Here is a 24,359-nt window from a genome sequence, read left to right on the forward strand (position 1 = left end):
TGTTGTCGTTGTCGTTGTCGTGTTGTCGGAGTAGTAAGCAAGAGACATTAAAGGGGAAACACGGAATAATCATGGTCACACGGATTGGCTTGATTTTGATTGATAGACGCCAACCACTGGGCCGGGCCCGGACACAGACACGGCCGGGGTTGGGGACACTGGCATTCTGTCCCTGAGTAACTATAAGTAAGCAAGGCAGATACGCGTGTATGCTGCTTCGGTAGTTTGCCTTGGTGGGTCAATCAATACGGGGACCGTAAAGTCCTGTTCGTTGTGCGTTGAGCCTTGTTTGATGTTTGTTCATTTTCCCTTACCGCCTGACATGCATGGTTGATCGGTGTGGTGTTGCGACGAGTGATATATTCTGTTGAGGTCTCGTAGGTCTTCAGTTCTGAGTACATCTCTAATGTGGCTCTGCGTACAACAGAGTAACATCACATCTTTATTGAGTCGTATACTCGTATATGCGTACCCAACGCTAGCCAAAGTCTTTGCGATTGCAGAGCCCTCGCTTGCCTAATTCGGCGTTGGACGCGTGTAGCGAAAAGGACTAGAAGGTAGGGCCGAGCAGAGTGAGGAATGGCTGCGGCACGCCTTCATCATAGCTCAATTTTTCCCTTAGCAACTCACCTCAAGACAGGCTTTTACCCGTGTGATGAGGCCGAAAGAGGGAACCGTGCTTTGTCGGCTCTTGGCTTGCCTGCCTGCTTGTAAGCAAGAACAAGCTACCACTGAGAAGAGAGAGTAGCGGAGCTAGGTTTTTGATAATGCAAAGGTTAGCATGAGTCGACAACAATCTCGCTACGTTGAGCTACCCTAATTGAGCAATATTGCGTCCAGTATCCACCCACTCTTCTCAGAACTACTATGGGTACTTCGTCTCATTTCCCTCAAGTTCTACACTGAATTGCAATCCTTCGTCTGATGGTTCCCAGTTATTTCAGCAAGTTATAATGTTCGCATCCCATGTCATCCTCGGGGCATCATCCTGCCACCTGCGCGGTCATCGCCGGTCTCGCGGTCGTTGTACGCTCGCTGTTCTCCCATTGGAGGGCTGTTTTGCGGCTTTGGCAGTTCGCTTCGCTGCTTCCTTTTCAGCTCAGATGCGTTCTATCTCGGCTTTGGCAGCTTTATTTGCAGCTTCTTTGGCAAGTCTCTCTGTCGCCTTGGTCACAGCACGTAGGCTTGCTTTGTCATTGACCGCTCGCAATCGGATCGGATATTTGACTGTGGCCAGAATGCCGAAGTTATAAGTGATATCACTTCGATCTGGGGGATCGTCCAAGATTAGCGCGAAGAAAGCCTCGAGCTCCTCGCTAAGCAAAGCATCTTGCCTGGCTTATTAATGAGCCTCGTGTACAATGACAGCCAGAGTATTAGTGTTTTTCTTGCCATTGGGGAGGTTCAGGCATATTCAGGATTCGAACGAGCATATATAATGTGCTTGCAGGTGGCGTCAGCCTGATATCTCTTCAGTCATTGTTCGACATGTCACAGTCGTAATATATATTCTACAAACCTTGGAATAAAAGTCACAGGCGGGCAGCTCTGCAATCCTGATCGCGTAAGTGCGCATGGTCTGTGATGCCACAATCAAGTCGGTGGCCCGCTCCACCAAATTTGACGGCGTTGTTGGCATCCCACAGTCCCATGAGGTGGACGGCCTCATCTTCCACCTTCTTAAGCCGTCAGTTGTCGGTGGGTGCGGTTGTAGCACGAGACCTCTAATAGGGGTCCAGGATTGGAGGAGACCTTCTAGGGAGGAAGGAAGCATGACTTACGCCACTTGCCAAATCTTCCGGCGCTTCTCGCCGGCAGAGCATTTGCCTTTTCTGCCAACGTCATGCATATAATCGGATGGGGGGAAGGGAAAGGAGGGCAGGGGCCACAGTGCGGGCCTCTTGTAGCTGATAAGAGCGTGGATGAGGACATCTCCGCCTCCGGAGATAGACTCTCGCATGGTTGTCTCATTCTACAGGACAGCGTAGCTTATCGAAGACGAAGACCGGTCGGTATCATCGGGGAGAGGACCGATGTTGATATCGTACATGGATATCTCCTTTCGGAGAAGTCGAGGAATACCAGGAGGACGCTCGAGAAGCTACTCCTGATTCTTGCTTGGGAGGCATCGTCGTGCTCTGAATCGGACGCCACCTCAAAGACCGAACTCTAGAACCCTTTGGATTCTAGTAGCTTTGTGATGGGAATCGGATGAAATGAATGTGCGCTTCATTGTATATGTGCCAAGCACTGGTAGAAATAGGGGCCCGAATGTTGAGTGGGAATGGTGAAGATGAAAGGAATTGGGGCACGTCAAACTATCTACCTTGTAATCTGGACTGGTTTTACACTGTTGAGGCAATGGCTGCGTTCTGCCTAACGTGTTTGCTCTTTCCTTCATTGCCTCGAGTATAGGACGATACTGAGACTACTAAAAGACAAGCGCCACATCTAATCGAAAGGCATTCGAAGATGGGCTTCGCTCTGTATTTCATTCATCGCTTTAATTCTACGGAGTCATCCCTGCCATCTACATCTTGCCAAAGTTTCTAGACGCAGCCGTAACCGGAATATCTCGCATGACCCCTGTCTACCAAGATGTCCCGAACACTCATCAGCCAGGTTACTCCAGCGCTACCTGATGTCCGATTGCGACGAATTTCCGCAGAAATCGGCCGTTTCTGCGGAAGTGGTGGGCGAATACGCGACCTGCGGCGACGATGAGGGCTGCTGGGCTTTTGGAGGACGTTATGAAGGTTGATATTGAAATAATGGTTGAAGTATATTCTCCACGCTTTGAAAGCAAGAGCAATGTCGTGAACAGGAGGATGGTTACTAGCCAATCGCGACAGGTTGGGATGGTTCTGTTCTCTATTTCCAATCCGTACACAGGTTCAGCGTACAGCTACTCGTAATAGGGGTTGCGAATCGAGTTCAGAATAATAACGCGATCGCTAGGTTAGACGTGGTTGGCCAACATCTTCCGATGCTACTTAACATAAATCCCCACGTAGATCAATGGATCGGGAAACTCTGCTTGATACTCGCAAACAAGGATATGATCCTTCGGGGACCCAAGCCAGCATGGGCCAATCCTCAGGGGAACTTTTTCAAACTTATTTACCATTCGGCGAAGTTCGGCGGGTTGCATAGCATAGTAGGTCGCCGAGCTGCGCGGCTGAAACGTCGAAAACATGCCCACTCGATCACTCGCGTCCCACGAAGCCCGTCAAGCCAGACCTGGGCAGAGTATTTTCGAATCACTTTTCGGTGTCCTGACCAGGGTTTACCCCTTTGAAATTGGCCACTCGGTAAATATAGCTGTGACATTTGCTGCGGTTCTGTCAAATTTAAATATAGCCATCATCCTTATGACTTTCAAAATACTCGGAGAATATAATCGTCTGAGACGGCTGGTCTTCCAGTGTAACAAAGAGGCGTAACCGCTAGAATTGCCAGTTTCTAGTGTTTACGACTCTTCGTTACACCAGAACATCGTCTTGTTCTATTTCAGTATTATTGTAGGAAGCATTTGCCATGCTATTGGCATTCTCTCCATCCTTGAGAGGCAAGCCATATCGCAAACACCACATCTCATTACGCCTATCGTAGTATGTAACCCCTGTAAATGCGAAGGCGTGACCAATCTCAATCATGCCAGCACCATAGCAACCCCTATAGCCCCCGTAAACATAGCCCCAACCGACACAAAGCTAGAAAGGGAGAGAAGCGACAGTCCACTAATCCCGTGCCCCGATGTACACCCCCCAGCCATCCTACTCCCCAACGCCAGCAAGAACCCCCCTAAAGTCGCCCTCAACGGATTCACCGGCAGGTCAGAAATGCCCTTTGCAGACGGTACTGTCAAAGTGAGTGCCAGAGCGCCGAGTACCATGCCGGAGGTAAACACCATATTCGTCGTCTGCGGCCTTTGGGCAAGATTTCCACCTCTCGTCAACCACCAAAAGTGTTCCCCAACTTCCTCAAAAGCCGTCGACGTGCCCAGAAGCGTCTTCCTAGTAACCGCAGAAAGCAACTGCGCCCCTCCAATCAACAAACCGCCAATGACGGGATGAACCAAGCCATGGGACTTGGGCGACGAAGCAAGGACCGCGACGCCGATAATAGCAGCGAACATAGCCTCGAGCGCTAGTATCGTGCCGTTTTCGGACCATTGGAGTTGTTTGTGAATAGTCAAATCCTTGACGTTTACCTTGTTCGTGACAGGCGGCCTTCCACGTTGGCATATCGGTCGCAGGATGCCTGTCCAGAATATACCTCCTATCAAAGCACCGGTGAGGGTGAAGACACCGGAACGGACGCCAGCTCCTACTTGGGCGAAGACGGAACCGGGGCAAGATGCCGACAGGGCCATTCCCGCGCCGAGGGTCAGGCCGCCTATGACGTTCCCGTCCATGCTGCCGAATAGTCCTATGGTCGAGTAACATCTTGGCTTGAGTTTGACGTAGCCTAGGCGCTGTAGAGCCGTGACGGCGATTACTGGTTCTCGTGAGTAGGCGTCCTTGTGAGTTCGGGCAATGGATCGAGAGAGAACTTACGACTGGTAGCACCTGCTGCCTACGAGTCACTGGTTGTTAGTGCTGTACTCTTTCAAGGTTTCTTGATCGTTGGGGGTGGGATGACAAAGTATTAACTAACCTAAAGCCGTTTGGGAATAAGCACGCCTTCGTAGCGGTATACCGCAGAGGAAAGTAGACAAAGGGGAGGGACTACTGAGCACTCACCAGGAAAGATTCCACCATATGGAAGTTATCCAGAGTAAGCTGCGAAATAATCACATAAGGCTGGTGAACTCCAGCCGCCGTCAAAGCTGAGCCAAAGGCAGCACCACAAATAAGTGTGTCCATGATTATGGAAGGGGTATTTTGGCAAATTCTAATCGTAACGAAGAAGTACGAATCCGTAGGTTAGCAGCTGGCGAAGGAGAGCCGTCAGGGTCGAATCGTCGATGGTACTGGCTCTTTTCCTCAACGAATGTGTCCCTCGTCACGGTGGAAGCAGTTTTTTCGTCTCTAGAAAGACAATGAAGAAGACTTCAAGTATTCGCGATCTTGTCACGATTACAAATGATACGCAAGGAATAAAGAAAAGGAATCCACCAATCCCCGGCCTGCTCGGGCTGGGCGGGCTCGGGAACCACATTCCCAAGCAAGTGACTAGTAACATAGGCGGACCCGTCTTTGTAATTCTGACTTTGCGGTCGAGTTTCCTCTGTTTTAGCCGTCGTCATAGTTGACTAGCACCAACGTAGCCACGGCTACGAGACCAGTGCAACCCGCAGCCTGCAGGCAAGGGAGGCGCTCAAGTCGCGGAATATTTTAATCGCCAAGATTTGGCGTAATGCACCCCGTATTTCGCCATCCTTGCCATCTTGTGTAACGACGCAGAACTCGTCAGAACTCAAACCATAACGGGTATGCGGGCAAGGAGGGTACGTGGAAGTTGAACGGCGACCTCGGGGTTCCACAAGCCAACTTCTCTTGAATTGACATCGGCGAACTAAACAGCACCCCATGTCAGTAGAACACCACACTTCCTCGACCACATAAAGGTAAAGCTATCGTAATCTTGATAACAAAGAAAACCAATCGCTCGTTAGTAGGATTTTTTTCTTTCTTTTTTTTCTTCCACAATGTGAGAAGAGTATTTTTACGCTGCATTGTGAGTACATAGTGTGTAACGAAATTACCGTAAAACGGTATGTTATTTGATTTCTAGTTATAACAAGCAATATGTTATATAAATTAATTCATATTAAATAAATATTTACTTGAAGATATCAAGGGAAGCGGCCCTCTGCTACTTAAGAGGCTCTGTAAGGTACTCCTACTCTCTCCTTCAAGAAGGAAAGAAGACAGGGTCTAACCTAATACCAACTGTACCGCTTTCGGTCTAGGGCATAACGGCGGCACCCAATCCCACAGCTACACGATGTCTAATCCTATAGTTATTACGGAGTGACAGAGGGATGTTTTTGGTGCAAAAGTGGGCATGGGCGCGAGACTTTCGTACGTTTTCTGTTGTTGAGGGCGGCAGATGCCGTCGCTAACACAATACCATCCACCAAATCTATGGCGCCACTGAAGATTGGCCGTCAGCCTCCTGAACTAAGCCGCCGGCCGGCGTTAGACATCATCGAACTATATTGAAAATAAGTGGTGTCGTCCGAACGTCTGACTTGCTGGAAGCTCGAGATGATAGATCGGCGCACAGCTTCGAGAAAACTCTCGAGCCTGAACGGTGGCAAAACCGCATTTGGGTTCCCTGCCCGATAGTCGAGTCCATTAAAGCAAGCCGCTTGGGCCTCGCTCTAGCTTGACCCCGACCATCCATGCTACGTCGTCTAACCAGCACTGGGGCGGGTGACAGACCATGTCTCGGGAAACATGGTGGATATTGAAACATTGATACAATGATATGTACTGCGAGTTGGTAGCGCATCGTCTACAGATTCGTACATTCTTGGAGGGACGTCGGATGTCGTGCCATCGACGTCGATCTCGGATAGGACAGGAGCCGCCCAAATGCAGGGTCGGGCCGAGCCCCCAGGCCGGCAACTTCGAGGATTCAATAGCCTGAGGTGGACAGCCTCGTCAGCTTTGGCGGTGGGGCTACGTCCTCCCAACGGGCGGTAATTCCGTTCTTCACTTCTTTCTCTGCAGCTTGGTTTTCCGAGGCCAAATGCCATACGCGGGTGGTCCACTTGGCTCTTTTCACTGCGTGGACCCCCTTGGAGAGTCAGGAGAAACTGATGCGGAAGAACCACGCGAGGCAGCGCGAAGACACCGAGAAATGATGCAATTGCAAAGTAGCTGCTGATATGGATCTCCACGTCTACAGGTTCCTGAGGCGCCGAGGATGCCCTATGAAGTACCTCGGACGCGCGACGCGCTTCCCAAGGCCGTGGTGGCAGGGAATGCAGCTCGACATTGCCCCTCCCCGATATCTCGGATTTTAAGCATTGAGCATGCATTTCGGGATAGCGGAGTTCTCCCAGCTACAAATGTAGGTAACGGTTCCGAATGCAAGGTCAGCTGTCTCGGCTGCCTCAGCTGATGGCCGGCACAAAGACCTCGGCTTGATCCTGACGATCACCTTGGGGTGCGGGGTGACGGCTCTTGCCAGCTCCATGATGCTGCACCCCAGATATCTGCGGGGGAATTTCACCTAGGTATGAATAAGGCATGTTCCAAACCTCAACAACAGCAATCGCTACTTTTTCCCCAACGTAGAAACTCAGATCAAGAAATCATGCCTCTATCCCTAACCATAAAGAGAACCGAAGGTAAACCGGGCCAAATCTACTACCCACTCCAGCTCAACACCGTCCCGCTCCCCACGCCGGGCCCCCGAGAGCTCCTCATCAAGCTCCACGCCGCCGCCCTTAACCACCGCGACTTCTTCATCCGCCAATCCCTGTACCCAGGTATATCCTTCGGTAACCCCCTCCTCGCCGACGGCTACGGGACCGTCATCTCCACCGGCCCTCAGTGCACCACTGAGCTCCTGCACAAACCCGTCCTCCTCACCCCCTGCCGCGGCTGGGACGCCGACCCGAATGGCCCCGAGGACTACGCCAAGTTCAGTATCAATGGCGGCACGGTTCAGCACCCCCTCGGCACAGCGCAGGACTACATCGTCGTTCACGAGTCGGAAGTCGAGCCCGCGCCAGAGCATCTATCACCCGCCGAAGGCGCGGCGCTGCCGCTGGTCGGATTGACGGGATGGCGGGCCCTGGTTACCAAAAGCGGAAATGCGTTACCGGGGCGGAATATCCTAGTAACTGGTATCGGAGGCGGTGTAGCGCTACAGGTGTTACAGTTCGGCGTGGCGTTGGGTTGTCATGTGTATGTGACCTCCGGCGACGAGGCGAAGGTCGAAAAGGCTCGGCGTATGGGGGCGAAGGGGGGTGTGATATACAAGAAAAAGGATTGGGAGAAGGAGCTGCAGACGCTGCTGCCAGAGGACCGGCCGTACCTCGATGCCGTCATTGACGGGGCCGGTGGCGACATTGTTGGCAAGGCGACGCGCATATTAAAGCCAGGCGGGGTGATTTCATGCTATGGGATGACGGTCGCCCCTAAGATGGACTGGATGATGCAGGCCGTGCTGAAGAACATCGAGTTGAGGGGGAGCACTATGGGGTCGCGAACCGAGTTCAAGGACATGGTTGACTTTGTAGGGAAGAAGAAGATCAAGCCTATCGTTAGTCGTACGGTCAAGGGATTAGACAACCTGGAAGCTATCGATGGGCTGTATGAGGATATGAGAGATGGCAAGCAGTTTGGCAAGTTGGTCATCGAGATATCTTCCGATAATGAGCCAAGCTCAAAACTATAAAAGGAAAAACAAGTCAGAGATGCTGAGACAACACGCTCGTCCGTGCAAGCACACAACCAACCAGTATGATGAAAGGGATAAAGTACTGCCTGGTGTCCATTTTGAGAGTATGTGGCCACTACAAAGAGTGCATAGTTCCATGTTCGATTTACAAGAACAACCTTGGTCACCGCTCGAGGCCGCTCCAGCTCCCTGTCCGAACGGGGGAAATTACTCCATGATAGTAGTAGTGGTACATGACATCCTGCATTTGGCTGGATATTTGAAGTGCGTTGGCGCGTACGTGCACAAGGACCCATTGTCGCCAATATCAGTCTCAAAATCATCTTGCAACACTCCTGAATCTCCGTCCTAAGGCCCCTCACTCCCGGTTCAAAACCCCCAGTGTCTAGGGTCTATTCCTGACGAAATGCCAAAGTTCCTCCGGAGAACGCCGTCCATCCTTTCCCTTAGTCGTTGGAATTTGCCGAAATAACGCTCTCCTCATGCTGGGGCCGTGAGTTTACGGTCTTATACTTCACGCCTCGTGGTCTTGTCTGCTGCCAGGCTGTCCACTCCCGGCTGTCCACTCCCGGCCTTGATCGATGAAGAGATACTGATGGCAATTTTGGGTCCGCCACCACCCGCATCTCGAGCGCTTGTGGCACTCTTCTTCTTCTTGATTACGCCCGACGTACTCGACGCGTTGGAATTGGGCGATGTGCTATTACGACGCTTGTGCTGAATCAATTTGCTCATCTCATCCTCTCCGTCTTCTTCTCGGCGTCGCTTTTCCGATAACCGTTCCGGCGGAGGAATGGCAGAAGTGACACCATCGGATTTTGGTGCCTGATTGTCCGTCTTCTCCGGCGTGGCCTCCCCAGTATTGCTTGATGCAAGGGTACTACTTCCAGCAACCACGGCCTCGTCAGTTTCCTCGTCCGACGCATAATCGACCAGTTTGGTATTTGGCGAACCCCCGTTGACGAGCGGTGCGCGATTGCCAATCTTTGCTTGCAAGTCATCCTCGTCATCAGACGTGTTCCAGTACTCCTCCTCGGCCTGATCGATGCTGATGTGCTCCATGAGATGAACATTGGCTCGAGGATTGACGTTGGTCCTTCTCCGCGCCACATCATCATCGGATGACTCCAAGAAATAGTCCAGGTTTACGGTAAACCCCCGGGTCTGGTCGTAGCGTTGTAGGAGGAAGCGGAAGAGCTCCACGTATGAGAGGCTCTGTAGCTTGTCACGATAGTTCTCGACGGTGTGTTTGATGAGATCCTTGATCATTTCCTTCCTAATGAACTCGAAGAATTCAAGACACGCCGAACTGAGCAAGTTGTCGCGAGGCATTGTTTCCATCAAGACGTCTAAGATCGGACCAATCACCCTCTTTTCTGACAGGTGTTTGATGTAGAACTCGTCATTGAGTCCTATCAGTTGACGTAAAAAGCGAATGGTTACTGTAAGTTGTTAGCGTGCGAGGAAACTCAATCTATCAAAAGAACTCACCGAGCTTGAGGAACTTCTCGGGACAAGCAAGCAGCTGGCCGACACGCTTGACGATGTCGTGATTCAAGACGAAGAATTTACTGCGATGCTGGTGCTGTCGAATGAAGAAGCAAAGGATCTCGATGAGGTAAGTGAACATGGATGCTTGCTGGACGGTAAAGTCCATAGCCACCCGATCTTTCAAGTCTAACAAGGGCTTGAACAACTTGGCAGCCGAGTGCTCATAGAAGAGCTCTAGGAACCGCTCTTGCTGGGGGTCCGCTGTGGGCATCCTGTTCTGAGTCCGAGCAGCATATTCGCCATTGGCTTTAGCGAAAACCTCGGGTTGCATTGGCGGACCTTGGTCTAGCAGCACTTTTAGTGCGTCCGAGATGTGAGACTTGACCCCCAAGTCAACCTCAACCAGAAGCAACTCGATGAGAGAGTCCGTCAATGGAGGTTGCTTCTCGTGAATTTGACGGTATATCGTTTGCCGAATCATCTGGGGATCATGGTCGATCATGGAAACCAAGACGTCCGTTGCGCCAACCCGCACAGCAACATCATTATGGCGCAGGCCAAAATTGATAACTTGCAAAAGGCCGTGGGCAATGAAGTTGTTGTAGAGCGTCTGTCGCGCCGGAGGCTGCAGGTTCTTAGCGATTGCGCAGCACTGCTGTATGAACAAGACGGCATCCTTCTTCCGCTTCAAGTCCTCGCCTGGAGACTTGAATATGTCGAAGAGCTCACTAAGGAAGTTGCCATTTGCTTGCAAGTGCTGCACGATGTCTACTTGGTTGAAGAATATCAGGGAATTGAGCACCGAGAAGGTGTTATCGTCAAGGATGCGTGCAAGTACGACGTCCTTCAAATACTGGAGGCGGTAGGTTTGGTGGACCTTCTTGAGAATCTGGCTGTCCTCGATCCGCACAACTTCTTTGTATCTGCCAGAGTCCTCTAACCATTGACGATGGTTGGCTTTGTGGCTTGGGAAATCCGGATCGTACTCCAATGCGCCAACAACGCCGATGACGCATTCGTCGGATACAGCATGTTCGATAATGCTGGTATCGTTTAGAAGTATGATTATCTTCATGATGTTGCAGAGGCGATGCAATTCGTTCAAACTCTCGAGGTCTTCCGCATCTCCAACCAGTGGGATGAGCCTGCCAATGTAGTCTTCGCTCAAGACGTATTTCGTCAGCGCCTCACGACCATTGGCGGTGCCGCTCATCATGCGCATTTGCGATTCGATTTCGTCGAGGTTCCCCATTGTAGCTGCCGGCAGGGAAACCGGGTTCGGCATGTCCATGGCAAGATCGTCGGACAGACTATCGTCTCCGGGGGCCATTACCGACTGGAACTGTTGTTGAATATTGTTGATGAATCTCCTACATCTTTGTTTAGCAAGCCATATCCCGACGGGCGGCAACTGGGCGCGCCGAGGAAGACAACCGTACCATATCATCGTGCAGCCGTCAGCCTCTTGGAAGCTGAGGGCCATGTCAACGCCATTGGATGGTTCTGTCCAGACGATGAGGGTCTCTGGATGGGCCACAGTCAGCATCTACAATAAAATGCGCCTTCACATATTTCGTCGATGTGGGTCGCCATGACATACCCTGCTGCTTATGGAAGCCATCCTCCTTACAGATCTTCGTCTCTAGGAGCACGCGATCGGGTTGATCTTCGGATTCGACGACAACGCGTGGTTCTCTTTGGCCCTCTTCAATCTGCGAATGCAAATGTTAGTCACATAAAACAGGAGTTTGCGCATACGACATGATATAGAATGGAAGCGCCGCGCGGGTATCGCGCATCCCATGCGTCACGCGTCGCAACCCAAGGCTTACCAGGTGGAAAGCAGCGGTGCAAAACCCGGTGCCCCGATCAAACCAGTCATTATTTCGGAGCTCGTAGACCTTAACACGCTTCTTATCCGTCGACGGATGAGGCACCGGCTGTGCCGCCATCGTCAACGGTTCTTCCAACTCCACCTCGGTGGCCAGGCGGTTGTAATGCAGGAGATCCGGCGCGAGATCCAGATGCTGTTGGAGGGATAGTTCTGTGTCGGCCTGACTGAGGAGTGTGAGCGCAGCCAGCTTTCCCAATGTTGGCGCGCTGGTTCACGGGCGCGCACGCGACGACAGAGTGGCTTTGGGTGGGGAGAGCAGGTGATGATATCAAGGTCGTGCAGAGTGTGAATGAGTGTGCAGTGCGGTGCGGGTCTGCAGAGACAGGGTGGCGCGGCTAACGTGCTGCTGGTTGTACGATAATACTGTGGATGTGGATTGACCGAGCTCGTGGCTGCCCGTGGCTCGTGTTGAGTCTTGAGGTGATTATGAGCCGAGCGACAATAACGAAGCCAAACTGTCAGGGTAAATGCCAGATGCTCTCTTCCTACTATGCGACTAAGTGTGACATAGAGAGTTCTGATTGGCGGAGGCAAATCGGTCAGGAAAAACGTTGTACACGAAGGGAAAGAGGGGATGAATCCAGCATCACAATGACCACCACAGCCTCCGATAAGATGTCCCTGGAAAGTCTACTGGGTAGCGAACACAAAAAGCTGATGGTGTTGCGCAACCAGCAGAGGCCGATGCGACGATATGGAGAGTCGGTATCGGGGCTCTGGCACGGTGATGTTGCCTTGGGACGAATTGAATATGGCGACAAATCTGAGAAAAGAGACGACGCTCTTGCGCCGTCAGAGGTGAAAAGTCCGACCCGTTGGCCTCAAGTTGACAGGCCTGACGCTGAGCGCACTGTGCAAGAACGGGTCCGCAAGTGGTCCGTGTATTGTGGAAGGGGCGAAGAAGCGGGCGACTGGGGGAGGATTGGCGAGACTTCAAGAGCGCGTGACTCGCTGCTGGTGGTCCAAAGGAGAGAGGTGGTCCGTGTTCTTGTCATTCGCAAGGCACTCCCAGTCGCGCGCTTCTTCTCCTGTTTGCCTGCGAATGATTCGTCAGCATCTTATCCCTTAACGGAGCTTTCAAATCTGGTTCGCCCGTTAGCCGCTCACTTGGCCGACGCTGCACGAGCCAATCGCTCCTGCTGTCTTTATTAAACAGCAAAGACGCGACCATGATGTGATCTGCGGCCCGGCAACACGTGCTCTTCCCGAGCATGATGCTGGCAGCCCAACTGATCACCAAATGTTTCTTATCCCTTTTTATTGTTATTTTTTCTCCGAGCTACTAAATCTAGCTACTCCATTGATCGTTTATGTCGTTGTCTCAGACCTTCGAACGTTAAACGGAACTTTAAAAGAGCGCCAGAAGTTCGATATCCTCTTCAATCTTTTTACCAATAACGATTGGTAACAATATTGTTCTACTGCGGAAGAACGTACACGAACCATACAGGGTGGTTCTCAACCGGAAGAACGCTGGTATTGCCATAACATGCATCTCAACATTGACGGAGAGCTTGATTCATGGCATCTGCAGAAGCCGTCGAGCAGTAGCCCGCCTTACACTCTTGCCCGAAACTTGAAACTGACTGCATCAAGATGCGTCGTGTTCGTCTATGCCCTTGCCTTAAATTCAGGTCCTCACGGATGGGCTCTAGCGGCCATGCGGCATAATATCCGTGAAGTCCGCCCTTGAATATGTCAGTAGTTAAGAGGTGACCAGTTTCCGCCAGCTTTTCACTCAAGATCCTACCTAATACCTCCCAGGGTCTTCACAGCCTTGCAATGTCAGAGCCAACTGAACATCTAGCTCTGAATGGGTTCATTGTTTTCTGTAGACTTTGACTCAACATGGCGCAGCCCAACACACGACCCATCCACTCCCTCATCATGACTGGTCGAGGGGGTTATTGATTGCTCTATGATTTATTCATACCACAGCCTCCCAGCCCTGTTATATCGATCGCAGGCACCATTCGTCTTTGCATCCAGCACCGAGGTGAAGAGACGTTAAAGGAGAAGACCAGAGCCATCGCTTAATTTAGTTGACGACAGCAAGGGCTTTCCATGATTGGCTACGTCTAGAGTTACTGTTTCTTGAGCAGTTTTGCAACCAATCAGTTTAGGCTCACAGCCCGAGTTAATGGCAGTTGTATGTTCGGCCTAGGTAGTAGATGGCCATCAAGAGCATCGGTTCAGAATGAGATTGCAGTTGAATACGCGACGGGATGACACTTCTTCGTGATTCTGACCTTCCATTTTTAGTTCGAAGGTAAGCTATATGCAGCGGCCGAATCAGAATATTTCTACCAGCGATAGTTACGTTGATGTTTATCTTCTCAGGATTTGGCTCCATCCGATATTTCACACTACCTACACCGATAAGCGGCTGCCAGATCCAGGGAGCGCTCTCTTGTTGCCGCTTCAAAGTTTATAGCTGCAGAAACCATCCAAAAGCAAAATTGCTAGACTCGGCGTAATCGTGGCGCGCCAACAGGTTTCCATATCCAAGGGTGGTCAGCTTTAGATATTTTCATGGAGGATTGTGATCTTGATTGAGCTAAGTTAACCTCCGTCAGGTGTCACGGTAGAATGTTACCTATCTAACTAGTGTACATTGTTACGGAGTAACTAGGGCTCCGCCAGTGGACTGTGTGCCACTAGTCCTCTGTTATATTTTAACCAGTAGAGCAAACAGGGGTATGCGATACGAATCCTAGGCCATGAATGAATTCACCCTATATGGAATGGTTATCACATAAAACTGCCGACCGACCGGGTAAGACACTGATTGGGGTATAATTTCCAAAAGGTCTGAATGAACGCTATGTTGACATATGGATTCTCGGATCGGACGAATGCAGGTTGAACAGATTTGAGATACGGTGAGGGACCCCTGCCACTTGTGCGGCGGACAGTGTTATCGCAGGGTAGTTACTTGGGGGTCGATACTTAAGCTCGCTAACCCAACTACCAGAAAGATGCAGCTTAGAGGATAAAACAAGACCTGGATGACGGATTAATCCTAAGTTTCTATAGTGCGATAGCTCTGTCCGTCCGCACAGTGTCAGGGGTCCCTGCAAGTCCACTTGCTTTTGGCTAGAGGCTTCGTAGAATTGTTGATATTGTAGAAAACCACGTACAAATGTCGGGACATTATCACCTTATTATGGGCGGGCTTCTTGGGGCGTGCCGCGCCTAATAGCTACATATCGATAACTCTGATGGTGCACCATCCCAACTCGTGCCAGATCTTGAAAGACAGGCTTCGAGATATTGCGGCTCTGACCCGGATATTTTCGGGCTAATTAAAGATTCGAGGTCGGATGCAACATTTCCAATAATTTGTTAAATGTTACGAACCAAATGCCACCTGGCAACCTGACTTCAACACAGAAACCCTGGTCTATAGCATGCAAGGAAGGACTCATCTAGGCTGGGTTGACGGGCTAGGGTAACAGTCCCTTATCCCGATCCACTGATCACCATCAGGATCGTGGACCGGGGTCTAGATTTTGCATCGGGGTTTCCAGTGTCCACTGCCTATTCAGCTGCTATTGGCGCCAAAGACTGACGCTCGAGAGGATGACTTTGATGATAGGTAATGGCTTTTAATCCCGGTTAACCCTCGAGGGGGGACTCCAAAATGACTGATGCAATGGCGTGGCGTGGAATATGTGGAATCTTTTTCGTCAAGCCACAGCGGAAGCGCTATTTCTGCTCATTTAGATGCGGAAATTTCCAATTTGCCATGACGTTTGAGTGAGGTGTAAAGAAGACGGGCATGTAGATAAGTGCCTAGAGTCGGGCAACTGTATGTTCAGCTGAATGCCCAGAGTAGTGGTAACGAGGGCAGATGTTGGAGAAATAGAGTAAATACGAATGGATACTTACCCCTCTCTTATGGAGCATTTTGGAGCTCTTGAAATGCTTGTTACCTGCCCTATGGCAAGGATAGGGTAACCATGACTGCTAAAACAATTACTAACCTACAGCCGTTCCGCAAACATGGGACGTGCCGTTGTGCAAGTATTATTGATGATCAACGCAACTGATGAGTCCGGTCGCTCTTTTGACAGCCCGTCAGCGGTGTAACGATACTTGAAGGAGCTACAACACAGCTGCAGCTTACTGCATTGACATATAGCTCCAGCCAATATTTCACGGCAACCCTTGTGAAAAACGATAGCGGAATGGGAAGCTTGGCAACTGCCAGGGCTGAATAGCAGCCCAAGCAACGGCCAAGGTACCTAATGATCCTAGAAGCGTTGGTACCTCTACTTTGGTCCACTCCAACACTGGATACGAAGTGATGATCCACCTCGGTCCCCGCCGATGGCTTCGCGACTTCCCATCATGGCTTCGTTGCATCTTGCCACAACTCGACGCTCGCCAATTAATGCCCATCATGCATCGACTGCATGCATATGGACTCGATAAGGTCTGGTGATACTATAATTGATTGAACGACGAACACCATGGGTGTCTGTGTGTGTCCCCACGACATCTACATTTCAGGCTAGTTCCTCTGGTTGGCAATACAAGGACGCTCGAGCTGAGCGCAGGCAATACCAAATTACGCTGACACGTTGGTGGGAACTGCAGAAACAGACCCCAAAACCCCCCAATACAGCTGTGCTACTCTCGTCAATGATCAAGGTTATTCTGTATCGCATCTGCGCCCACACGGATTATTTGCGGCGCAACCACAATCCCCAATACATGCGGGAAGCACGATACAATGTTGCTGTACTTGTGAATCGTACAGGGCTCATCCTGGGATCGCAACGCCACTAAGGCACGTATTCTCTTGATCCAGACCCTGTCGCTTGCAGTTGCTCACTTAAAACACTCTGACATCCTGCGTCCCAGACACATCTCGTTCTTCCCAACGTCGTGTCAGACAGAAGCTGCGGCCTCTTTATACTATGCAGCCGACCACATCCTCTTACTCTTTGTGCGAATACACCATCAGGGACCGGGGAAGCCTTTATTAGCTTCGCCAATCCGACCTTCATCAGAGTGCCAACGTCCCGGACTGGCACTGCTCGGACCTAGACCAATGTCACTCGGTCATCCATGTGTCTTGCGGCTCATCTGCTACCAACGCCAGGCTCTGGAATCGGTTTCGAATTGCTCATCTTGTTCGGCAGCCAATTCGAATATAACTTACACGACCCTAACTCACGCTTGAGCCTTTTAGCGTTTCATCTATCCCAGGCTCTCACTTCCCTCCCATTTTTGTGGCAAAATTCCTGGGGCACGAATACTCCTGGAACCACACCAGATCAACCGGAGCTTGTGATCGTTCGCCCTGCGTGCTAGTCAGCTTCACTCACGCGCAAGCCGCTTGTCTTTATTTATATCCTTGAAGGTCAAGACACCTCTCCAACTTGCCTATTCAGGGGCTGGCGTCATACATACCTCGACAAGGTCCAATTCCAGTAGTTGCGTCCGTACGGCCATAGTATATCGGACTGGCAGCCCTTCTGAAGACACTTGCGAGCCGTCATCATGTCGGTGTTCTCCATCATCAAACGGGGACGGCAGCAAGCCAAGGAACATCAGGCCAGCAAAGCTAAAAAGACCAAAGAGGAAGCCGCCAAGATTCCGTACAAGCATGTGCCCACCCATGCTGCCATTGATGCCCTGTCAGGTGCCCCTTCCAGTTGGAGGCATGATGATCGACCCAAGATTATGGAGCAGAACCGTCGACGGAGTGCCATGGTACCAAGTGGATCTGGTACCAACTTAAATGGCATGCCTCGAGTTGGCAGCTCGCTATCCTACGTTTCTTACCCATCAGCACATGCGACCCCCGTGGTGCCTCTCCCGATGAACTACAGTTTCAGCAGCATGCCAGCCTCTTTAGGCGTCAACTACACGGAGCCAGACCACTCTAGCCAACCGGGCAGCAGCAGGAAAGGAAAGGAGCCCGAGTCAGCACCTACACTGCTGACTGGAGTGGCTATTCCCCTGCAGAAGTCCTCGTGCCGGGCTAGCGCAATGTCCAGCAAAGGTAGCATATAACATAGCTATTTTCCCGTCGAATCATGTCTAACGTGAGACGTAGTTGGATCTCGTGCTGGGAGTCCGGGCAACTCAAGCGGCTCCGACGACGACCTCGAGATACGCCCCTATAATCACAGTGTGATGACATACGGCCTTCAACCCGAACCTTCTGGCGAGAGGCCTGGTCGTTCTCGTCAAAACTCATCGGACAGCGTCAGCTTCCATCGGTTACATCCAGCACATCAACGAAGAACTTCGGGTACTCAACCCAGCCCCGTGGATCGCACTTATCCTCCAGCATCCCGAAGTTCCCACTTCACAGCTCCTCAGCCAGTAAATCCTCACACCATAAGCAGTGACAGCATGTTGACACCACCTATTCCGAACCTACCCGCTCTGCAATTTACCGTCTCTCCTGCTATTTCTGGACCTACCTCGTACGCTTCTTCGATGGCATCCATTGGTGTCGCAGCGTCCACTACCCCAAGCTCTATCGTCTCAACCCCTACCCCTACCGCCATGACTGGTTTCCCTTTCAATGAAGACAAGCCCGCACCCGTAGCTCAGCTGCGGCACAAGACGTCAAAGGACTTGCTTGTTTCAGATACCGTTGAAGAAGAGCAGCCCAGGCAGAAGACCAAGCGAAGACTGTCAAAAACGACCAGGTTTGCCGAGCTGGAATCGAACGAGTATGGGGTCCAAGGGTCCGTTGAGACGATAAAACCAAATACCGCCGCCGCCGCTGCTGCCACAATTCCCGAGTTAAACCCAGCAATGATGCATCAGCCAGCCGCTGCCAAGCCTGTCGCTGTAATGGTTCCGACGACCTCGAGGAGACTCAGCAAAACCCCCGAAGTAAAAGTTGCCAAGGAATCAAAGAAGGTGAAGAATTGGTGGTATTCCCGAAGCAGCAAGGCGCCAGCGGAGGTTGCCGTGTGATAGCGCAGGCCCAGCTTGGTCCTTGGGTTATTGCAAGGGCGTCCATCGCGACATACAACTTTCCTCTCTCAACAGAAGACCCACTAGAACTGGGACTCGAAATGAGAATCACATACGATTGAATGGGTAACTATTTTTTCGACCCAAGTTCTACAGACAGTGGGCTGCTTGGTCTCGAAACATCGCTGTTCGCTGTTTGCCATTTTGACATGTTAAGGTCTTTTGGTCACCGCACTCCGGTCAGGACTTGGGTACATATTAGCTATGTCATCTTGGTCATTAAATCAGGGTCTAAACTGGGACACACTACATCATGACCTGCTTTATTCCACAGCCAGGAGTTTTGTCATTCAGATGGGTTTCGCAAAGGTGAATCAACACATTTATTTCGGGGAACCAAAGGAGGCATAGAAATATATTGCCCAGATGCAGACATGCATTCCAAATCCAGCCTTCACGCAAGAGAAAAAAATAATCGATGCCAAACCTTGAAGCTTTGACAATCCGTCAAGAACATGCGCAATTCTCAGTCTGGCAAGATTGGCCGTCGAACGGAACCAATATCAAATTGGCTCAGGCGCCTTCCCCCTGAGAGGTCCCGGAGCACATCGCTATGTCATCTACAGAGTAGCTGGGCTTCGCGGACATTGCTCAACAGGGGGGACGGAACGGCACCTTAGCCACCACTACTGCCTTAAACCCGTTATTAGTCAACTATCATTCGGGGCCAGCTGAAAAAAAGCCTCGTTTGAACCCGCGAACTGCCTTTAGGCCAAGACGAAGACCAGGTCCAATATGTTATGTTATATAATCGGTGGCTTTGGCCTTGGAGCTGTTGAGGCTGAACAATCTAGCGACGGGAGGCAGCTACGAGTATGGTTCAAGTAACACTAAATAATCGTTAATATTAGAAAAAGGTCCACCTTCCATATTATATGCTCAAATTCCAACCACCGATAAGGTAGGTCTGTTTCCGGAAAGCTGGACGCCCCCTAACGTACCAAAATCTGCAGTATGATATCGTTTCATGGCGATAGGGTCGGCTTTGCCAGACCAGTTGAACCAACCTTCTACAGTGCACGTATCTGCGTGAGAGGGTGTGGATGTATTCGAAACGACGATTGATCTTTCCGTGGGTGACGGTGGGTTGTAGTCGGATCTCGACTTGCATACAAATAGGAAAACGGCAGCCGCTTCCTGGTTGTGCAGAGTTGGGAGTTCGTCAGCGACGGAAACAGTTCCGACAGATGCATTGAGCTTTCATGTACTTATGCAAGCCCATACGGCCTGAGCTTGCCTACTTCCAAGTTTTCCTTGCTTATATAGACCCGAGCTTCCGTCCTTACCTTGCTTTTTCCTTTTGTCTTTTATTGGCGGGCGACTCTTAGACTTATTTTTGATGTGTTTTCGTTTCAGATTGGTTCATGATCACTTTGGTCGATCGTCCTTATAATTCAATTGAAACGTCAAGCGTATCATTTTCTGATGATCCCACCTGGTTGTGCTGTCCGTGCTAATGGAGACATAGTAAGGGTGGTCGGTCCATGGATCTTTGGTTGCTGCTGAACTTCGTCACTCGTCACTCTGTTGCTCTGCTCTTTTGAAGTAGCCCAGCCACTTGTTGGAAGTGGGGTATTTGAGTTATTTGTGGCCTAGATCTCACTCGCATCGCGTGGCGCCGGCTTTCGAACATAATAGGTCTTAGCTGGTGAAAGACGTTGGGGTTTGTCCAATTTTAGCACCCACGCCCGGGTGGCTGGGGAATGAGAGCTGAAAAAATGCAAGGGTTCGTTCCCAAGTAGGAATGCTGAATACCAACGTTCCTACTGCAGCAAACATGTTTCCGAACAGAGCGACACACTGAGGTGTCATGTAAAGGTTGAGGTTGAGGGAATAGCCGTCGAATTTCGTTGTTAAAGATACAGTATCTTATCTATAGCTACAGGGTAAATCCCCTTGGGGTCACGTGTACTTAAGAATAGCCTCTTCTTCTGATTCGGTTATTTTTATCAGGGCGGCGGCGGAGTACGGCGAGTTTGTGAGCGAGGTGGTGCGGGAGACGATGGGCACGCCCGAGAGCAGTCCGTTCCGGCCGAGCATGTTGTTCAACTTTGAGAAGTGCAGGCCGTATGAGCTCGAAGTCATTCTGAGCGCGCCGTTGAGGGTCTGTGCCGAGTTGGGGGTTCGAGACGTCGGTTTTAGGAGGGGGTGGCTTACGAGATTTTGAGGGTGCTGTTGTGGGGTTTAGAGGATGCTAGTAAGGTGGGTGGTGGGGTGAAGAGCTGATATAGTGACAGCGATCGTTTCCATCTTGATACTTGTAGCCAATGCAAGTAATGTGTATCTTATCTCCCTGGATTCACCCCCCATTCCGACTGCTATTACAACTAAAACTTCACGGCGTCTTTGAAAAGGTGGACCGGCCGTGGGCAAGGGTTAATAGGGACTGGGAGAAGTTAAAGGATAGGTGGGTTCAGGGGTTTATATCGGATCGCATAGTGGTGTAAGACACACGTATCTCGAAGCCTCTGCAGTGTGATAGTTGACTACGGGTATTATAGGCAAACCAAGTTACTGACTGATCGATAGGTCTCCTGGAAGTCTCCCTCGCTAATTTAGGCTGCTCAAGTCTATTTTTCTAGTCCCAGTCTGGCTTGCATGAAAATCGAAACTGTCCCCGATCCCACCAGAGGCATGAAAGAGTATGAAAGTAAATCTACAACATGACAGAACAATGTGCTTAAGTTCCACGTTGTGTAACCCTCCCTCCAGATTCTTCGTCGATGACTGCCACTCGACACCGGTGGACATATTCATCGAAGAACCTTGGGCAACCTCCCCAAACTCCAATCAGCGTGGATACAAAACGGTAATTGAGAGAGAAGTGAGCTTGGAATCCCCCGTCGGAGCTTCATTCCTCAGTAGGAACAGACATACGTAATCACGTAGTCGCATGTCTCTAAGGCATGGCAAATAGTCTCATAATAGGTACCAGAATTGTAGACCAAATTCGTTCAGTGCTTTGGATATCAGTCTAGGGTTTTTGGAGACCAGTGCGGCCTCCAGTCACTTGCGCCTCTTTCCTCAATAATTTCAATGACGTCCGGTCTCTCTCAGCTCAACTCTACAACGTAACTTATGCCCTTTGAAGAACTGCACGCTATTTTCCATCAGCAGATCAATGAAACGAGGTTTTAGGCCTGATAGCGCGGAGCAGCCTCTAACCTTTTAACTACTCGCCAGCGTCCAAAAGCATAATAATAAGCTATACATCGCCAATCCAGACTGTCGCTTCTAATTGGTGCCCCGAGAGCCTTGGGTGGTGGTATTGCAGTAATAGCTTTGCAATCTTGGAATTTGGACATCTGAGACCAATGGCTTAGATTCCCGGGCCCGTCGGACGGGCAATCAATGTCGGCGCCGGACTTCAATAGAAGTTGAACTGCTTGCTCGAAGCTTCGACTTATTGGCACCTGCAGTGAGGCCGTGGCCCGTCCCTGTTTGGCATCACCCGGTCTGTTCGCACAGCCATCGTATGAAAGCAACAGTTTATGAAATCAATGATCTCGTATTCTTCTAACTCAAACCCGAACATCATATTTTCAGTGTCCGCGCGTCTTTGAGCGAATAAATACTGCAGTGGGAAACGACCATGGCTTTGTATCTTGTTTGTGTTTGCGCCAAGCTTAAGAAAATACGCAATAACTGACAGACGAGGAGTCTGGAGAGTAAGAAGAAGGGTTCTGGGACATATCTTGTTTCCGATGGTAAGGGTATCAGTTTCCTGATGATTCCACTTGTCTTAATGGGGAAGAAGTCAAATCAGAGCATGAGGATGTTATCACTCGTAATAGCCAGCAGCAGTACGTTCGGTTGTTTTATTCTCTAGCGACTAAGAAACATTGGCATCTCTTGATAATAATAACTTGACTAGCAGGAATCTCTTCTTATTTGAAGAACGTAGAGAAGCCGCATACTCTAAAGGGAATGGGGAATTGGGATTTGAGATGCCTTCCACCTCCACGGCATGTTTGCCAGGCACCACTTCAAACGGCTCGTCGAATGACGGATCGACAAACCCAGACGAGGTGTCTAGCTTGGCACTTCGATTCTCGCCACCGGAAACCGTGAGCTTCCTATTCTGAATCGATATGGTCGTTGTCAGGGTACGGCTAGGCCGAAGGCGATAGTACAGAGTGATGGGGAGTAACGGGCGTCCCTCCTACGTAATACCGGGTGGTCACTGGCGGTCTCAGGTAGGGGTGCCCACGGTGATGCATTGATCTCTGCCCTCTCTATCTTCCTTCGTCTCGACTCCTTACTTATAGCCAGCCGAGGTTCTCTCTTGGATTCTGGATGTTTGCTTCCGTATGTCTGTGTTCCTCCGACTTCGGCCAATATCTTGGACAGCGGCTCCTTATCTGCAACCAAGCGATTCCCTATCCGCTGCAAACGGCTTCAACGGCTCTCATTCGCCACAAGCGGCTCTCTAGCCGCCACAAACGGCTTCCTACCTGGTGGAAGCCGGCCTGCCTCGGATGACACTTGTGGCTCTGACAACTCCTTCCCTATCCTACTTCGAGATGGTCCTTATATAGATAGCTAGGCCGCCGCTTGGACCCGGCATAACAGCAGGGTCGGCGATGCCAAGGATCTTGACTCTCGTCATCCCAAAGCTTCACATAGATTGTAATCATGACTCGGGAGTCTTTTGTCCGAAACACCCCTCCGGCGGCCCACCGGTGTCCTGCGTTCAGTGTCCTGACACCCACTGGTGCCTATGGCATTCTGTTCTCTGACAATCATCTATAGCCCCTTAAGGGAGTACTTGTAGAGGTACCGAGGGTTAACACCTACGGCGTATTTAATATTATTATTAATAACAAGATGAAAGAAGAAGAAAAATAATATAACTTCAATGCCGGTATCGAGATCCCTTCCAAGATACTCAAATATGTCTTAGCTAAGAGCCGGAAGCGGAAGGGGAACAGCGACCCCAGTAGTTGCCGCCCTTTTAAGAGCCATGTATCTAATCACTGCGGACCTGCCTATACTGCCGATACTTCTACAAGTATTAGATGGGATAGAGCATAGAAGCTTTAGGGAGTATTGTAATTGGATACTGGCGCAAACAAAGGATATGAGATGGGGCGCGGAGCTGGAAGTAGGGAATCAGTGTGTAATGGATGACTTCCTAAAGCCGAACTCTATTCTACAGTATCCAAAGGCCGCTACTGACTTATTGATAAAAGCGAAGTGAAATCTGGACTTGCGTTGCAATTTGTGAGCAAGACTAACATAGAGAAGTGGTAGAAAGAGTCACAGAACACAGAAAGTGGAGATGTTTGACTGGTGCTATCTGCCGTACTGTGGCATTCTGCTTTACTGTAATATTCAAAACTCTAGATTTAGGGTCTTTGCTTCTAGCTGGGGGGCCTGCGTGGTTAATATTTCTATATAATGGAAATGATTCTCTGCAATGCTTGCATCGTTACCGACCACGTCGACGCACCACTCCAAGTACATTTTGAACTCTCTTTTGATGAAATGTTCGTTCTCGAACCAGTTTTTCTTCATAAAATTCTTAAGCTCTCTAAAATGCACCTCTATAGAGTTGAAGTCTGACGAGTAGAGTGAAATAAATAGGACTACTACACTAGCC

At 50.4% G+C, this 24,359-nt stretch overlaps 5 protein-coding genes across 5 annotated transcripts; 3 read left to right on the forward strand and 2 right to left on the reverse strand.

Moving 5' to 3' along the window:
• Nucleotides 1-3,547: 3,547 nt before the first annotated feature.
• On the reverse strand, nt 3,548-4,962 carry BCR38DRAFT_225583 (YeeE/YedE family protein). The gene is made up of 3 exons (XM_040854281.1): nt 4,746-4,962; nt 4,560-4,578; nt 3,548-4,500 (listed from the first exon to the last, which is right to left on the reverse strand). Exons 1-3 carry the CDS (start codon nt 4,866-4,868, stop codon nt 3,653-3,655), a joined length of 990 nt encoding a protein of 329 aa, XP_040714908.1. The 5' UTR covers nt 4,869-4,962; the 3' UTR covers nt 3,548-3,652.
• Nucleotides 4,963-7,272: 2,310 nt separating this feature from the next.
• Nucleotides 7,273-8,361, forward strand: BCR38DRAFT_458450 (uncharacterized protein; the record flags this gene model as incomplete). The annotated part of the gene is made up of 1 exon (XM_040862163.1): nt 7,273-8,361. One exon carries the CDS (start codon nt 7,273-7,275, stop codon nt 8,359-8,361), a length of 1,089 nt encoding a protein of 362 aa, XP_040714909.1.
• A 65-nt stretch (nt 8,362-8,426) lies between these two features.
• On the reverse strand, nt 8,427-11,962 carry BCR38DRAFT_225591 (component of IIS longevity pathway SMK-1-domain-containing protein). Its single transcript, XM_040854282.1, has 5 exons — nt 11,688-11,962; nt 11,456-11,567; nt 11,295-11,379; nt 9,856-11,225; nt 8,427-9,806 (listed from the first exon to the last, which is right to left on the reverse strand). Exons 1-5 carry the CDS (start codon nt 11,805-11,807, stop codon nt 8,872-8,874), a joined length of 2,622 nt encoding a protein of 873 aa, XP_040714910.1. The 5' UTR covers nt 11,808-11,962; the 3' UTR covers nt 8,427-8,871.
• BCR38DRAFT_516389 (uncharacterized protein) lies at nt 11,820-12,901 on the forward strand (the record flags this gene model as incomplete). Its single annotated transcript, XM_040865097.1, has 1 exon — nt 11,820-12,901. Exon 1 carries the CDS (start codon nt 12,119-12,121, stop codon nt 12,899-12,901), a length of 783 nt encoding a protein of 260 aa, XP_040714911.1. The 5' UTR covers nt 11,820-12,118.
• Nucleotides 12,902-17,260: 4,359 nt separating this feature from the next.
• BCR38DRAFT_486008 (uncharacterized protein) lies at nt 17,261-18,697 on the forward strand (the record flags this gene model as incomplete). Its single annotated transcript, XM_040863973.1, has 2 exons — nt 17,261-17,765; nt 17,820-18,697. 2 exons carry the CDS (start codon nt 17,261-17,263, stop codon nt 18,695-18,697), a joined length of 1,383 nt encoding a protein of 460 aa, XP_040714912.1.
• Nucleotides 18,698-24,359: the final 5,662 nt, after the last annotated feature.

Source organism: Pseudomassariella vexata (genome assembly GCF_002105095.1).
Source record: "Pseudomassariella vexata strain CBS 129021 chromosome Unknown BCR38scaffold_8, whole genome shotgun sequence".
In the NCBI taxonomy this organism is placed as follows: Eukaryota; Fungi; Ascomycota; class Sordariomycetes; order Amphisphaeriales; family Pseudomassariaceae; genus Pseudomassariella; species Pseudomassariella vexata.